We start from the raw sequence: 18,090 nt of genomic DNA, 5'->3' as shown, positions 1-18,090 counted from the left end.
GCAACCCTGGGAGGAAAGTGCTATTTATTTCCATTTTACAGTGCAGGAAACTATATAGGTAGTTTTAGAATTATAAAAAACATTAATATATAGTCATACAACTGGTAAGTGTCTGAAGTCATACCTGAAGTCTGATTTTTCTGACTTCAAGTCTAACTTCTGAGCCATCAACTGAAATCAGTATGTAAGTGGGCATAGCCTTTACCTAAACAAGTGGAATTAAAGAATTTCCAGTTAGAAAAGGTGAAGTTGAAATTACAGAGAAAAAAAATAAATTTAGGTTTTGCTTTCCATCTTAAGAAACCAGCCAGGCAAACACATGAGCTAGGAAGCCAATTTTGATGAGGGAGTCAGCCTAGCTCAACTTGTATGTGGAAGATGCGCAGACATTGTAATCACTGACACTTGGGAAATGTATTTTGCTCATTATTTCATTTGATCCCCTGGACAATCTTGTGGGGTCCTGGAGGTCCTCTAGATAACTTTTAATTCTGTGCCCTGAACAATTTTGAAAAAGTTTGTAAAGCTGCAGAATAAATTCAAGGTGGTGAAAGGGGTTCCTTAGGTCCACCATGGAGTTTTTTGTGGTATTTAGACATAATACCTAATACTACCTCGAATATATGATGCATTATGGTTTGCAAAGTGCTTTACATCTCATTTATTCACCCAACCCTGGGAGATAGATACCAGCATTATGCTCATTTCACACCCGAAGAACCTTGAAACTAGGTGGTTTGCCTAGGTCACAAAGCCAGTAAATGACTGAAACTGAATTTAAACCCAAGTTTTCTTGACTCCAGGCCCAGTCTCCAATTTTAAAATTATTTTTCATTCCAAGACAAGCGTTTATAAGTCCTTTACTAAGCACTTTTAAAAGTATCTCGTTTAATTCCACCTCCTCTCTTTCCCCTCACTTTGCATTTAAGGCTGGGATAAACCGACCTTACTGTTCAACCCCGGAACTATTGCCTGAGGTTGAATTTGAACTTGTGTCTTCTGGCACGTCACTCTAACCACTGCACCACTCATAGATGCTCTGAAAGTGTCAGCGAGATGTGGCCAGAAAACTGACTGATTGGGGAATGGAAAACTCCATCCTACAGCCAGAGGGATCGATTGCTCGAGGCTCCTCCTGTTGTGCCTTGCGCGACTGAAGGAGCCAAGAGCAAGAGATAGATTGAGGGTGTCTGGGGAGCAATGGAGCGCAGAACCAGGTGAGAAAAGGGGAACCGCGAGGCCGAAGGCGGACCATTCTATCCCTACGCCTCTGCGTCCCCTTCTCGAGAATTCTTGGCCTTCTCCCTCGCTACGGGGATGGCGGGGCGGGAGGGAAATTGGAGAAGTAATTGAAGGCGCGCGCATGGGGTGCGTTTGAGATCGAGTACTTTTACCCCGCTGTGGGGGTCGGGAGGGGGAATCCTTTATCCGTCTCCTGCTTGCCCCCAATCTTAGCTAACCCTCCCCCTTTTGTAATTATTCCGCGTTTCCTGCCCCCAGCAGCCCCATCTCCTTATAGAGTCTGTCCTGCATTCTGCTGTGGGCCCTGCACTGTGCTGGGCCCTGGGGAAATAGACAAATGAAACTTACCTGCTGTCCAGGAGCTTGCCTTCTGTTGGGGGCCGGAAGAGAACACGTGCCCAAATAATAAATACAACCTAGATCTGGTTTTCCTGGGAGAAAGCAACATACCTATGGATGAGTTAACATAAAATATAGATTTGTTATGTTTACTAGTAGTAAAGTGAAGTAGCCCCAAGGAGCGACGTAGAACTCTCCTGTCAAGTCAAAAGGCATTTATTAAGCCTATGTGCCAGTTCAATCCAGTAAACATTTACTGGATTGAACTGACTTGGATTGAAAGCACGAATATATGCCAGTGTGATGCAGTGTCTGGATAAAGCGCCCTCCTGGGGCATCTTCTTGAGTTCAAATTTGGCTTCAGACGCTAGCAGTGTGACCATGGGCAAGTCATTTAAACCCAGTTTGTCTTCGTTTCCTCATCTGTAAATTGAACTGGAGAAGGAAATGGCATACCATCCAGTTACTTTGCCAAGAAAACTCCAAATAGCGTCACAAAGAGTTGGACACAACTAAAAAAAAACAACATGCCAGACACCGTGCAAAGATATGATTTGAACCTCAAAACAACCCTGGGAGGCAGGTGCCATTATCATACCCATTTTATAGTTGAGGAAACTGAGGCAAACAGGTTAAGTTTAGCCTGGTATCACACAGCTAGTAGGAGGCCAGGGAGTCTCTGTCCACCCCCTGTGCCATTCAGCTGACCTAAAGGAAAAAGATTATGACTCTGAAGAATGACTTATCTTCTAATTTAGAGAAATATCCTACTTTACTGGGATCTGTGGTTTCTCAGTTATTCTATGGAGTTTGAATTCTTATAGAAAAATTAATTGTATGATAATTCAGAAGATTAGTTATTTGTAGCTATTGGACTCTGGAGACTGAATATTCACATCTCAACACCTTTTTCTACCTTTCATTTCTGCAGGTTGTACCTGGAAGTTTTTACAAGGATTTCAGATTAATATGAGCAACAAAAAATAAAAATTTGCTATTTTCTCCCTTTACATGTGTGCTGTTCCAAAGAATGGGCAGGAGAAAAAAAGTTTTTGGAAAAGTATGTAACTGATTGATGTATAAAGAGAATGTTCTTGTTGATTATGCAGTTTTAGTTCAGAAATATGAATGATTTAACAAAACAGTTTATGGTTCTTAAAATTTTCAAATAAGTCTGTTTTAACAATTCAGGATCATAAAATTTTAGAATTGGTAGCAGTATTAAAGATCACCTAGGTTAACTAATTCTACAAATAAGAAAAGTGGGTTTTACCCTCCCCTCAACTCCTTTGCAGAAGTAGGGGGTCCATAGAGTGTAATAGTACAGGTAATATCAGATTTTTTTCAATGTATTGATCAGATTTGCCAAACTTTTTCTCTCTTCATCTTTTTCGTTCTTTCTTTTTTGGTGTTATGAAAAGGATTTATTCATTCTACTGAACAGGTTAACCAGCTAACCCTAGAAATAAACCTTCTTTGAAATATAAGTATACCCAAAAAAATCTGTAATCAAATATCCTCTTTTTCTTTAAAAAGGATAACTCTTTGGGAGAGATGAGGGAGTAGAATGCATGGGGGAGTCTAGGTGATGTAAAATCAAAAGCAATAAAAAGAGAAAAGAAATATTAGGTAGATTGCTGAAGTTCACAGTAAGTGGCAGAATGAGACTAGGGACTATATAGGCAGTATTTTCTCTAAGCTGCCCTGTCATTCAGTGTTTAAAACATTTGGGCTTTCTCCCACTTATTCCCTTTTGTTAAATTACTAGATGTTTCTAATCAGTTTTTTCTTTATTTGTAGGAAAAAGAAATCATCCAGGCAAAGAATATGAAACAAAACAGAATTCCACATTTTATAACTTCAGAATTAGAATGTCATATGTTACTCTTTTTTATATGAAGCAATCTATGTTGTATAGAATTTCTTGTTCTTAAAATGTCAGACAAATCTCCTGAAGGAAAAAGACCTCGTAAAAGTTTGTCAAAAAGTAAAAATCACAAGAATGAAACCAGAACTAAAAAAGCTCTATTTAAATCCAATTCTGTTATTTCATTTTTTAACAATGTACCTCCAGCCAAACTTGCTTGTCCTATCTGTGGTCAAATGGTATCAAGATATGGCTTAAATAGGCACATTGATGAAATGTGTCCACAGAACAATGATGAAGTAATTCAAAATGATACAACAGAATCTGATAGCTCAGTAAATTCAAATCCATCTCTAGTTGATTTAGCTGAAACAACTATAGGGCATACACCTCCAAAGCAATCTTTACCTCCCCAAATAAATTTGGGCCACATCAAAAGTAATTCTGCAAAAAGTAACATGACACAGAAAACTAGTCCATACTTTAAGAATAATGATAATTTAGTAAGCAGTAGTCGAGAGGAATTGAAACTTCAAACAATGAAAATTATTCCCTTAGGAAGCCTCTCATCAAAACTGTCTAGGAGATACATCGAAGCTAGAAAATTGGTAGCTAAAAATGAGAGAGTAGGGAAACAGGAAGTTCTTAGGACACAAAGTCCAATTCCTCCAGTTGTTAAAGAAGTGGAAGCCAACTTTGCCACAGATGGGGATGAGGATCAGATTTTGGGGAGTGGATCTCAAAAGGAAAATGTTTTTGTTTCTGCAAAGACTGCTGGATCCCTTGATAAAGAAAGCACTACTTGTGAATATGCCTTAGAAGATACAGAAAAGATAGAAAATGAAACCCAGCCTGATACCCAAGAATGTGGAACATTAGTTTCCACACTTGTTTTTACAGATAAAACTCATGGCAATACATTGTCAACTTCAGAGAATATTCTTAAGACACAGAAGAATTTTGAAATTGTGAGTAGCAAAACTGGAAATGAGAATATAATACAATCAAATGGATATAATCAAGTAATAATGACTGCTGTTTCAGAAGGCCAAACTCAGAGGACCCAAAATGCTTTCTCGGAAGCTAATTTGGCAGTGACATGTAATAGTCATGTAAGCACTTATTTTGAAAGGAATAACACAAAAACACTAATGAAGAAAAATCACGTCGACTTAAAAAATGAAATCATTCATGACTCTGCTTATTTGGATTCCAGTAAAGAACTGGAACCAGTTGATGATGAATCTGAAAGAATAAGTCAAGGTAGTTGTCATTTGGACTTGACCTCTGATTTTTTGGAGCATCCATACTACCTTAGGAATTTCCTCATGGTACTAAAAGCAGTTTTTGAGAACGAAGATGATCTGAAGCTCTTTGATGAACAGGATATGGAAATCATAACCAAGTTTTATAAACTATCAGGTATCTACAAAGAAAAAACCAAAAGATGACTATTTCTTCTTCATTTTAATTAAAAAAAAAATTTAAACCCTTACCTTCCATCTTGGAGTCAATACTGTGTATTGGTTCCAAGGTAGAAGAGTGGTAAGGGTGGGCAATGGGGGTCAAGTGACTTGCCCAGGGTCACACAGCTGGGAAGTGTCTAAGGCCAGATTTGAACCTAGGACCTCCCATCTCTAGGCCTGGCTCTCAATCCCCTGAGCTACCCAGCTGCCCTCACTATTTCTTCTTGTAGAAAAGAATTGTTTCAGTTCAGATTCTTCCATGTGTATAAATAGTATAGTACTTTAAGAACTATATTTATATAATAGATGGTAGCTTATAAAAGTCAGCAATGAACAAATAATAGCTTGTTCATTAACAGGGAGGTCCTTTTTTTCTTTAAACTTTTCTGTTTTAGAATTGACACTTAAGTGTCAGTTCCAAAGCAGAAACAATATAAGGCCCGGGCAATTGGGGTTAAGTTAACTCAGGATCATATAGCTAGGAAGTGTGTGAGGTCAAATTTGAACCCAGCACCTCCTGTCTCCAGGCTTGGCTCCACTGAGCTATCTAGCTGCCCCTTATTAACAGGTTCTAGACCATAGAACTTCATATGTAAGAGAATGATCCTGTGACTACTAATACTTATATGCTTTATAGGTACTAGTGCAGTTTTAATGAAAATCATTTAAGTGAAGGAAAAAAAATGAAGTAAAACAACCTTGGGTTTTAAAACAAAGCAGTGTAACTTAGGAAAGTATAAATTCTATTATTTATAGGAAAAAAAATAAAGAGAAGCCTGCTTTTTTTTTTTTAATGCTCCTTTTTGCAGATGTCATATTAGCATGGACCATTGGACTTATTCTTAAGTAAAGATGAAAAAAAATGGAAAGTGTAAAGTCATAAGAGTAATAAAAATAAGAATAGGTTCTTAAAACTTGCTTCTCTACTCATGGAAAGTCAGTTGTATCTAGAATTGAATAGTACAATTTGAAGACATTACTTTAAGATTTCTTACATAAAAGGAATGTCTGCAGGAAATAGCAGGAGGCTGACTCTGGCCTTAGTAGTCTCTAATGTACAAGTAACCTATATTTGCATAAATGTCATACAAGTGAGTTAATAATATTTAAATATTGCTGATGAGCAAGAAGAGTTCTATTGTAGGTCTCAGTGTGGTGATGCTTTTAGTGTTTCCTAATTATTTTATATCTTAGCATGTATAAATATCTCTGGGGGATAGTTGTTCTCTATTATCTATCCTGCATCCCTCTCTACTCCTTTCTTTTCCTCACAACAGAATAAGGACATAATGATGTCAAGTTTACTATCCTATCAAGATATTCAGAATTCTATAGTCTGGTGCAGACTGAATTAATGAGAATTATCATGAATTCAGTTTGAATAGTTAATGTGTTGTATGCTGCACTATAATTCAGAAGTCTGATCATTTTCCCTAATGAAACTTGTACATGTTTAGTTCTTCTGAACCCCTCTCAAAGGCATCTCTTTTATAATTATATTTCTTTGTGTTACTTGAAACCCACTACTAATTCTTTTTGTTGTTTTTATGAAAATGAGAAAGGAATGTGGTGGTTGTTAATTTCTCTGATTGGTTATAGAATCTTAGAGCTCTAAAAATCATTAGAAATAATAAAGTCTAACCTCACTTTGTAGATGAAAAAACCAAAGTCCAGAGAATGTGACTTGAGAGGATTACACAACTAGTTAGTGGCAAAACTAAGACTAGAACTAGGGTTTCCTGATTCCTAGACCAATGCTTTACAAAACTAGCAATGTCTTTGGTTTGCAATTAAAGATTTTTCTCATGAACAAAAATTTGTTTTATTAAAATCTGATGTTTAAATGTTAATATTTAATCTAACTACCCAAAAAAACCAATTCAGTCTTGCATTGGATTTCTATAAAAATTGAAGGTAAGATTATATGGTCCAATTTGAGTCTAGATTTAAGAGATACATGAATTTAAATGGGAAAAATACATTTTTATTTTTTATCAGTATCTGTTATCTAGCATTTCTATCAGTTGTAAATTTAAAACAAAATAAACTCATTATTCTGAGACGTGTTCTATAAACTTAACCATACTGCTAAAGGGGTTTATGGCTTGAAAGTTTAAGAATCCTTATGATAAACTATAACTGAAATTAGAAGGTTCATCTCAATGTGATGGTCATATTTATATGTTCTGAATTTTTAATATCAAAATAAATTAATTATATGCTATAAGTAACTTTAATTGAGTTCTTAAGGTCCTAGTTTTAAAAGTAGCTTTTTCTTTTTCTTTTTTTTTTTTTTTAAGAGAAAGATTGACTTGACTTCTTAGTTTAGTGGAAAAGTTGAAAAGGAAGATTGTTGTTATAATTTTAAACTGTATTGTAATTTAGCAGTTGTTGAGGCAAAGAAGACTTGTTTGATACTTTATGGGTCAGAAAGATCCCTTTTAAGGAAAGTAGCAGTAAACACAAGGATGGATTAAGTTTAGGTTATGATAAAGTGATTTCACTTAATTCTCAGAATCCAGAAATGGTGATCATAGGGTTATAGAAGTATAAAGGAATTCAGAGGCCATCAAGTCCAACTCTCTCATTTTACTTATGATTCAGCTAAGGACTGAGTTTAAGTGACTTAGAGTCACACAGCTAGTATACAGAGAGCAAGATTTGAACCCACCTCTTCCTGACCTCAGATCCACTAAGCTCAGTGACATTTCCCTTGTACAAGAAGATTCTTTCTATTTGAATAAAATATGTTCCTTCTTAAAAACAAATTCTACTTGAAATAAAAGGCCTTAATTTCATCATCTGTAAAATAAGAGCTGGAGTAAATGAGACCTAAATTCCTTCCTGATTCAAAACCCTATAATCTTGTTACCACTTCCAAAAGAAATTAAGAATTTCTTTAAAGAGGTACTTAAATTCTTGTAAACAATTTTACTTTAAAGAACATATTTGCATATACATACCTGCAAAATAATGGAAATCTCCAAGCATCTAGGTGGCACAGTGAAGGAGTACTGAACCTGGAATCAGGAAGACCTGAGTTCAAATCTAGACTCGGACCCTTAACTAGTTGTATGACCCTGAGCAAGTCACTTGACCTGTTTGCCTCAATTCTCTATACTTTTAAAATAGGAATAATAATAATATCTACCTCCTAAAGCACTTGGCATAGTACTTGTCACACAGTAGGTGCTATCTGAATGCTAGCTATTAGTGAATTTAATATTTTTATGGAGAAAGTTAATTTACTTAATTTTTTTTCTTTTAATTACTGTAGCAAATGGGCAGAAGTTATATGTAAGACTTTTTCAACGCAAGCAAATATGGATAAAAACTAACAAGCTGGATTATGGAGAGATTGACACAGATTTATCACCAACAATTGAAGAATTAAAGCAAGTAGGCTTTCTGCAGACAGGTATGATTAATAGTAAGAAATGTGAAATGAACTTAATATGTACATTGCTTTTATTTTATTTAAAACATTTTTATTTTTATTGTCATGCAAAACACACTTCCACATTGGTCATTATTGTAAGATCACTCATATATAACCGAAACCTCAAAATAAAACTATAAATACACTGATGTGTGGGACGAAGTTGCGGACAGTGGACCCCACCACTGAAAGGAGTTCACAGACACGGAGCTTAGAAGCCAAAGTAGGAGACAGCAGTTTGTTCTTTCCTTGAAAGACCCAGCTTTGGGTGCATAAGGAAGTCCAAGTATTGAGTCCAAAGATTCAGTTTATAGGATCTCCAATCAAAGAAACCCCTCTCCTCTGCTCCCTTTTATTCTGGTCAGTCAGCTTCATCATTGACATCTTTAAAAGATAAGTGAATTACTGGGTTGTAGATTACTTTATTAGTGAGTTAGACATCTAGTTAATTACTGGGTTGTAGATTACAAGATTTGATGGATCTTGTGCGACTCCACCCCTCAAGGCCTTTGAAATGTGAAAGGCCAAGGTTTTGCTTGTAGAGGAGGAGGGATGTTCCAAAAGGAAAGCACTCACTTCTATCTAGGTTCTTAGCACTTCTTATGAGAGACAGATTTTTATCCCATTCTATGTGAAAGACTTCCTTGGTTCTTTCTCTGGAGGTTCCCCTTTTAGAATTGTCCTAGATCACTGCATTGCTGAGAGTAGCCAAGTTTTCACAGATAATCATCATCCAGTATTGCTGTTACTGTGTGTAATGTTCTCCCAGTTCTGCTTATTTCACTCTGCATCAGTTCCTGCAGATCTTTTCAGCTTTTTCTGAAATCATCTTTTCTTATATATTAAATATCTATATATTATATATTGTATATATTCTTATATCTTATAGCACAATAGTATTCCGCCACCAACATAATTTGTTCAGCCATTCCCCAATTGATGGATATCCCCTCAATTTCTAATTCTTTTCTGCATTGCTTTAGAATAACATTAATTCAGCATGAATTTCTGCTTGGTAGTCAATAAATATTATTTCCCTGGTTATTTGAATTATTGGCAGTTTCAGTATTCTATGCTCTTAAAAGATCCCAGTTGATAATGTGCTGCTTGGAACAGAGAAAAGTCACTCAAGGATGCTTGCATTAGCAAATACCACAGAAAGGAAGAACTTAGTTGATCCTGATTTCTTCCTCTGTCAGGAATCTGAACAGCCACTCAAAGGCTCTTATCAGTTATAATGGTAGAATTAAAAGCCCAAGTTTTGAACCAAGCTAAAATTAAAAATGCTGCTAAAATTTGATTTTTAGTTTTTACCACTCCTTCATCTCTCAAAATATTGAGTTTATTAAGTGTTTTACTAAGTGCTTATTTACTATGAATTGAGCACTGTGCATTTAATCTCTGAGGATACAAATCAAAAAAGAAAGGCTAGCCTTATTTTCAAGGAATTCAGTCTAACTGGGGGAAACAACACTTATGAAAGAATTCAGTTTCATGAAAGATAGAAAGGCCTGGGAATCCTAAGGGTATGTCACTGAGTGGATGGCAAAATTAAGGGATCGTTAGGGTACATTAGCAGGTCAGACAACAGTGCTTGTGGATATAGACTGTACAGTGGAAGGGCAGAGGGGAAGGACTGAAGGTCATCCATCTTGCAAGAAGTGATTTCCATTTTATTCAGGCAATAGGAGCAGTCTGTTGCTCTTCTCAGCTAGCCCTACCATGAGTGTGTAGGCAGCCTAGGATTTAAGGGAAGGAAAAAGGAAGCCATGATGTAAGAAGCCACCCTCACCCCTGTTGGAGCTCCCTGAGTAGCTAGAACTGACTTTGTTCCTTCTAAGATAGCCACATTTTGTACTTCCTGCAATGAGTTTCTGTTGAATCCGTGACTCCCAGGTTTTCCTTCTGGATCTCTGCCCAGCAGCCAGCTTCACGGTGGCAAAGGCTCTACCTCTTCTCTGATGGGTGAATTTGCCTCTGAACCTGCATTTGAGGAAGCAACCTTGCTAGCTGTTCTTACTCCAAATCTGATTCAGCTGTGACTCCTGGGTCTCCTTTTGGACCTCCAGCCCAGTGGCCATCAGGCCCTCTCAGAGGATATTCAGTAATAAACAACATCTTAAGTAACTTAGTTGATGGAAAGACATAGGGAATATAGCATCCTATTGTGCTTATTGTGGATTGAGGTTTGACTCAATAGAATGTAATGCCACCTTATAGGTTCTTTTACAATAAGGTATCTCCTATCCTTATATTACTTATTTCAGTATTCCTTGGAAGATGTAAAAATAGAAATAATGCTGTTCAGTGACCTTTTGATAATAAACATCAGGTGGGGTATAAAAAAGGAGCCACATGCTTGCCAAAGTATTTACCTCTGTGCTGGAGGAGATCCCACACAGATTCCAGGGTGAAGAGAGAGTCTCTGTGGGTGGTTAAGCCCTCCAGATGGTCTTAAATTCAGATAGTGTTGATTGTATCAAGCTCCAAGACTTTGTAGAGCCTCTGGGAAAAGTTGTATAATCACTCAATGGAGTATGTCCTGCCCATCCTCACAGGGAAGATTAAATAAATGAAATGTCTATTGTCTCATTTTCAACATGGATCTGAATGGAAACACTATAGAGCAGTGATTCCCAAAGTGGGCACCACTGCCCCTTGGTGGGTGCTGCAGCGATCCAGGGGAGCAGTGATGGCCACAGGTGCATTTATCTTTCCTATTAATTGCTATTAAAATTAAAAAAAAATTAATTTCCAGAGGGCTAAGTAATACTTTTTCTGGAAAGGGGGCGATAGGCCAAAAAAGTTTGGGAACCACTGATATAGAAACTGATCTTGGACAGAACATACAGCTGGATGATGAATTGGCCCAGAATTGAAGAGGAGGGCGGTGGATTGCTTTTAGGAAAATGGAGAGCACTTTTACTGACCCCTAACTTCCTATAACAGGAAAGGCCCATCTTTTCAATATTAACATTTACCAATGTTGCTCTGTGGCAGCAAGACTTGGAACGACACTGCCTGTTCGGATGAATGCCACATAGAAGGCGACGGAAGGGAGCAGGGTGGGTGTGAACAGATTGCAACTTGTAGCCAGTGGGTGGGCCTGAAGGACAGGAGAAAAGCTTCTCATCAAAAAAGGGTATGACAGAAAGAGAAGAGAGGCCGGCCCTGTGGCAGCACAGGGGATGGCAGGTGGAAGGTCACAGTGCTCCGCTCACATCCCTGAGAGAGTCCCACGCGGGACCACAGGAGCAGGCTGCAGTCTGCCTCCCTGGAGGGAACTCCTGCACGGAGGGCGTCTCTGATCCGTTTGGATATTATGCATTTTTACTTTGATACCTTTTCTTAACATGCCGCCAAATCTTGTCATTGGTATCCTCATGCCATCCCTTGTATGCCTCCTCTCAGCCCACATGACCACCACCTTAGCTCGGCCCTCATTCTCTTGACTAGACTGTTGCGGTAATCTTCTGATGGCTTTCCTGGCTTCAGGACTCTCCATTCTAATCCATATTCCAAAGTCTCCCAAGGACAGGAAAATAAGTATGGTGGCTCCTTCTTACCTTGTGATTCAAATAATAATTTTTATATTTAACATTCAAGGCCCTTCATAATCTGAACCCTTCCTATTTTTCCAGTCTTCTTGGGTGTTATTCCCTGCCATATATTCTGTGACTTAACAATACTTTCCTACTTGCTATTCTTGCAGTTCATTATCTCCCACCTCCTTGTCTTTGCCCTGGCTCGCCCCTGCCTAGAATGTTTTCTGTCTTCACCACAGCTCCTGGATATCCCCGGCTTCTTTTAGGAATCAGCTTAAAGCCATCTTCTCCAGGAGGCCTTCCTGATCCCCACCAGTTACTTGAGTCTTCTCCTCTAACATTCTTTTATTCTCTGTGTATGGTGGACATACATAATTATTTAAATGTTCTCTTCCCCATTAACATCTTAAGTTTCTTTTTTTTAATTAATTAATTAGATTTGGAATATTTTCCCATGACTACATGATTCATATTAATATCTAAGTTTCTTGAAGAGAAGGACTGTTTTGTTGTTGTTGCTGTTTTTTGTATTTGCCTTAGTCTATAGCACAGTACTTCGCATATTTTAATAAGCCTTTAATAAATGTTTGTTGATTAATTTTTTTTAAAGTTTATATCAGTGGAATAGATTTTGGGAAGACTTAGGAAGCTTAAAAGGCTTTGAGTACAGATTGTATATCTGTTGTCTGAGGAGGAGTATTATCTATTTGTGAGAAATTTTTCTCTACAATATTGGCCACTCCGTCTTTTTTTTGGGCAGGGTGAGGGTGGATGATGACGCTGCCATTCATGAACACTGATTTTGAGGTTGATTGTATCAGTAGATGGAACACTGACAAGGAAGACATGGCTTCCTAAGATATTAAAGCTTAAGATTGTAAGCTATATGATCATTTTTATTAATTATTTTATAATAAGAGGATCATTTTTATTTTTGTAACTTATTGCTTAGTATAGTGCACATAGCTGGTGGTTAATAAATGGCCTTCGTATAGCTCAATAATTGTTTCCTTTCCCTTTGAATGAGAAGCTTTTATAATTAAGACAAACAAATAAAACTAGAAACTAGACAAAAACAGAACTTCACAGAATTACAGAATATGAATTGGATTTTGTCTCCAAGAGTTATGTAATCAATCACACACATCTCCCTCCCTCCCTCCCTTCCTTTCTCTTTCCCTCCCGTCTCCCAAATGGTCATCCAGCCTTCCGAAGTTCATTTATGATAATGTCCTTTTGAGGCTGTCTCTTCCTTTCATAGAAAGAAAGTTTTTCTTAACCTCAGTCTTTTGCTCTACAATTTATACCCATTTCTCCCAGGTTTTTTTGCTTAAAGACAAGCAGAATAAATCTAATTCCATTTACACGATAACCTTTTGAATACTTGTAGACAGCTATTATGCTCACTCTTAAGACCTTCCCCACAATTTTATCTTTTTTTTTCAAACATTTATTAATATTCATTTTTAACATGGTTACATGATTCATGCTCCTCCTTTCCCCTTCACCCCCCGCACTTCCCCCACCCATGGCCAATGCACATTTCCACTGGTTTTAACATGTGTCCTTGATCAAGACCTATTTCCAAATTGTTGGTAGTTGCATTGGTGTGGTAGTTTCGAGTCCACATCCCCAATCATGTCCTCCTCAGCCCATGTGTTCAAGCATTTGTTTTTCTTATGTTTCCTCTCCTGCAGTCCTTCCTCTGAACGTGGGTAGCATCTTTACCATAAATCCCTCAGAATTGTCCTGGGTCATTGCATTGCTGCTGGTACAGAGGTCCATTACATTCAATTTTACCATAGTATATCATTTATCTTTTTTTTTTGCCAAGATAAACCTCAGTTTCTCAGACCTTTCACTAAGTTTGGGAATTTTAGTTTGGAGAAAAGGAAACGTGTGTGTGTGTGTGTGTGTGTGTGTTATTAGGAGTTAGCCCCTGTAGAATGGTTAAATTCGGATCCTTCACAAACATATATGTGATTGGATAAGTAGCTCTTGGAAATCAAATTGTCAAGAGTCAAAGGAATGAAACTCAGGCTCTATGTGGATCCAAGGAGGAGAGACTTCCTAGTTGGTGCCCCATCTGATATTCTGTCGTACCGCATAAGTTATAGTTTATTTGCTCATTTAGTTGTGAGAATAGCCTAGATCTTGGTAAAAAAAAAATGTTTGGCTGGGTTTTGGGAAAGGCCTTCCTGGCCTTGTTAGGTTAGCTGTAGCATTACAGGAAAAGAACCCTTTGTTTTTCCTTTTTTAAAAATTATGTCCCACTGATAAAGGAGCTGAAGCTGCAGGTGCTTGAGGAGGGATTATCTTTGGGATTATTGTTGAAAGGTTATGTTCGTAGAAGCTTGAGCCGAAGTTTAAATAATAATTCCACTTTAAATGCTTATGCTTTTATTTCTCTAGAATCAGAATTACAAGAACTCCCTGAAGTACTTGAGTTGCTTTCTGCTTCTGAGCTAAAAACCTTAGCAAAGATGTTTCATTTGACAAATTCCAGTGGACAGAAACAGCAGCTAGTGGACACATTTCTCAGGCTGGCCAAACAGCGTTCCATCTTCAATTTTGGCAAGAATCAGCCCAGCATTGGTACAGTGATTTTGAAAAGGTATCCTTGGATTTTAATGTATTAAAAACTTCTGACTGGCTTTAAGAGTTAAAGAAATAATTCTTTTTACACATTGTATTTGTTGTAGAAGTCAGGTACTTATTTCAGCTGGTTCAAATGGCAAAAGTAAAAGAACCATAATTTTTAAATCTTTTCTCAAAATTACAAATATCATTTCTTGTTTGAGTGTACAGGCAATAGAGGCCTGCTTTGAAAATGCTAGGCTTTTCAAGAGTGGCAAAATCTTTTGTTTTCAAAAACAGAGGAAGAACAGCTAGGTGGCTCATTGGATAGAGTGCCAGGCTTGGAGTTGAGAGGTCCTGGGTTCAAATCTGGCCTCAGGCACTTCCCAGCTATATGACCCTGGACAAGTCACTTAACCCCAATTGTCTAGTCCTTACTGCTCTTCTGCCTCAGAACTATTATATTATTTTTGGGTTCTAAGACAGATGGTAAGGGTTTAAAAAAAGTAAAAAAAATAGAGGAAGCAACATCATGGCATAATAATGAATAGAGAATCAGTCTTGCCATCAGGAAGGCCTGGGGTTCAAGTCCTGCCTCTGACCCACGGTACATGTGAGGCTCTGACAAATCACTTGTTTTCCCAGGGCCCCAGACAACTCTCTAAGACCAGAAATTGCCAAGTAGTTTACATCTGTTTTTATCAATGAAAAGGTTCCCTACTTGGAGTCCTCTGCAATGATGAAATAACATATATGGTTAAAAAAAAAAAAGTACTAATTCCTCTCAAAGAAAAGTAATAAAAGATGGAGGAAATTCTTTGGTGAGTTATACCTTGTAATTAATGTAATGGAATTTTATCTAGGCAGAAATTTACATATTACCATAGGATTTCAGTGTAAAAAACTTTTAGTCCAGAACTTCAGCAGCCCTAATATTTGAATAGATTGCCTTTCCTGAGCATAGGTGACCAGGAAACTATCTTTTTCTATAGCAATATTTGTAATTATTATTTATGATACACCAGCTATATTAAAACATTAGGATACATAAATAGAAACACAACTTACTACCCCAATGAAAATATCATTTTTTTCATTAAAAGTCTCTGCCAAAAATGTATATAAGAAATCCCTTTTTGAAAATGCTTTTAGTTCTGACTATTTACATTTTACAGTGTTTTCATGGTAACCTATGCATGTGAAAATGTCTAAGACCGCGGGCCTCGCTCCCAGAGCTCTGCCTCAGGTTTTGGCGATTCAGTGTGTTCTGACCTTTAGACAGGTTTCATCATGTCGTTTCACGATTCTGAAAAATGTTCCACCAAACCTCCATTTGCTTTCACTAAAGCGACAAAGAAGGCTAAAGTAGCGTTTAGTGATGTAGACTGTGACTCGGGGATGGCAAACCTGTGGCACCGTGTCAGCACTGACACACGTAGCCATTTTTGATGACACGCGACTGCCTACAGAGAAGCGTGGGGCTGCGTGCCGAGGAGGGAACGTGCTGTGGTGTAGTGTAGACACGGCACTAGAGATGACAAGGCTACCTGTGCTCGTTTACCTATTTTGGTTTGTTAAATAGTTATATATTACAATTATACATTTTGTTATTTAAACTATAAATATCATGAAATTATGGTTTTTTTCTCGAAGTGACACCCCCCCCCCCCAGCGATGTGGTCTTTTGGTGATTTTTGACACGCCAAGCTCTAAAGGTCGCCATCGCCCCGTCACTCCTTCCTGCCTGCTCGTAGGAATGACTTTTAGTGGGAATTTTTAACAAGTTATGTTTTCCTCGAAATAAGTATAAATATCAGAGCCCAGCAGAGTGGACAGAAGCCGGCGGTTCTGTCTCTGGATGGACTTTTGGTGAGTCCCACACTGAAGCCCCGCAAATCTCAGCTTCCTGCTGCTGGGAGCACTCGGGAGCGCGCGCGGCCGAGGATTCTGGGAGCAGCGCCGCGAGCTTTCCCCAGCAGACGCCCCAGTGATGGAGAACGTCTTCTGCCCGATGCCGACACGTCAGAGAGCTTGTCTGTTAGCGTGCGTGTGGGTGCGTGTGACACACAGGAACAGGCTCTGCACACGCCCTCTGTGCATGCCTGTGTGCCTACAGAGACACGAATAGGCTCGTGCCCGTGGGGGATCCGTGCGTGCATGTATGTGTGCGCGCATGTGTGTGACACACACAAACATGCTACACACGTGCCCCATGTGCCTACAGAGACACACAGATAGGCTCGTGCCCATGGAGATCCATGTGTGTATGTGCATGTGACACACATGAACACACTACACACATGCCCCATGTGCCTACAGAGACACACAAATAGGCTTGTGTCCATGGGGATCCATGTGTGTATGTGCGTGTGCGTGCATGTGCTCCTGTGTGAGCCAGGCAGTACAAGTGGGCAGGAAGTTGCCTTACAATGTAAAAGGAACCAGAGAGCGGCCTGGACTGACATTGGGAGTCTATAAAGCTGCGTTAACAGTCCGAGCTGCCCCCGGGCGCCCGGCCTCTCTCAGTCTTCCCGGGGGCTCCTCGGCCGTCAGACTCGGAACACGCCAGGCCCAAGACCCAAAGACCGGGTCATGCAGAGGCGGCGGAGCGCGTGGCCAGCGGGAGCCGGCTAAGGAGGAAACGACGTCCCTCGGGAGATGCAGGATCTAAAGGAGGGCCGCTGAGCCCAGTGGTTAGAGCGGGAGAGTCTCGGCGGGCAGCTGGCAACTGCACTGAAGTCCGTGGGACGGCACGAGAAAGCCAGGAAGGCCGCTCGTGTGTGGGAGCTTCTGCGGCAACTTGGGGAAGAACATGTGCAGGATCGGAGCGGGACAGGCTTCCGTCTGCGTTAGGGGGAACACCCCGATCTTCAGGATCACACATCCATTAGAGTGATTCATAACAGGAAGCTAAAATGATAGACTTTGCAAATATTGGCTCCTTCCAGTACTGAGACACAAAAAACTATACACTAAAATTGATATGGATGTTGTACCAATGTCAATTGATGAAAGACTACAAGATAATTCAAGTGTTATAAACTGCCTAAGTGTCTTTTGTCAGGCAGCTCTTTCTTAATATAGTTTGTGCTTTCTTATTTCATCTTCTCAAAAGCTTGTCTAGTTAGTACAAATTGAAATATCCTAATTTTGCATGATGCTTTCCAGTTTTCAGATATTTTTTCTTGTAAAGGAGATCTCATTTGTTCCTTTTAACCAACTCTATGAGGTAGATGGAGTACAATAATAGTCTTTCCTTTTTTACAAATGAGAAAGCTGAAGCCCAAAAAGGCTAAATAGTTGACCCAATTTCACATAGCTAATAAACTATTAAAGGCAAAATTTGAAGTCAGATCTTCTGACTCCAAAGTCCAGCGTACCTTTCACTATACCAGGTTAGATTAGAAAAGAAATGAGACCAGCACATTTAGGAAAAGGTTTGTTTTTTTGGCAAGACTACTTTAGTTTTACTTAAAATCACTATTAAATGAGTTGTTTTTAATTAGAATGATCATATACACCCCAAATTTCACTATCTTTAAAATTATACAGTTTTTTATTTAGTTGCAATGAAAAATATTTTTCATTCAACTGCTGTAAAAAATTAACATTTGT

General features: G+C 38.6%; 1 protein-coding gene across 1 annotated transcript in view; it reads left to right on the top strand.

The window, feature by feature from the left end:
• Positions 1–1,162: 1,162 nt before the first annotated feature.
• Positions 1,163–18,090, top strand: part of FAN1 (FANCD2 and FANCI associated nuclease 1) — a 42,374-nt gene continuing 25,446 nt past the window's right edge. The window contains exons 1-5 of the mRNA XM_044665399.1: positions 1,163–1,217; positions 2,513–2,641; positions 3,382–4,870; positions 8,192–8,332; positions 14,311–14,512. Coding sequence (XP_044521334.1) covers positions 3,517–4,870; positions 8,192–8,332; positions 14,311–14,512 — 1,697 coding nt within the window. The 5' untranslated portion in view covers positions 1,163–1,217; positions 2,513–2,641; positions 3,382–3,516. The remainder of the gene's footprint in view (positions 1,218–2,512; positions 2,642–3,381; positions 4,871–8,191; positions 8,333–14,310; positions 14,513–18,090) is intronic.

The sequence above is a fragment of the Gracilinanus agilis genome, chromosome 2, assembly GCF_016433145.1.
Source record: "Gracilinanus agilis isolate LMUSP501 chromosome 2, AgileGrace, whole genome shotgun sequence".
Taxonomy (NCBI): Eukaryota; Metazoa; Chordata; class Mammalia; order Didelphimorphia; family Didelphidae; genus Gracilinanus; species Gracilinanus agilis.
The sequence above is the reverse complement of the archived record's forward strand: the minus strand, read 5'-3'. Positions and strand labels throughout refer to the sequence as shown.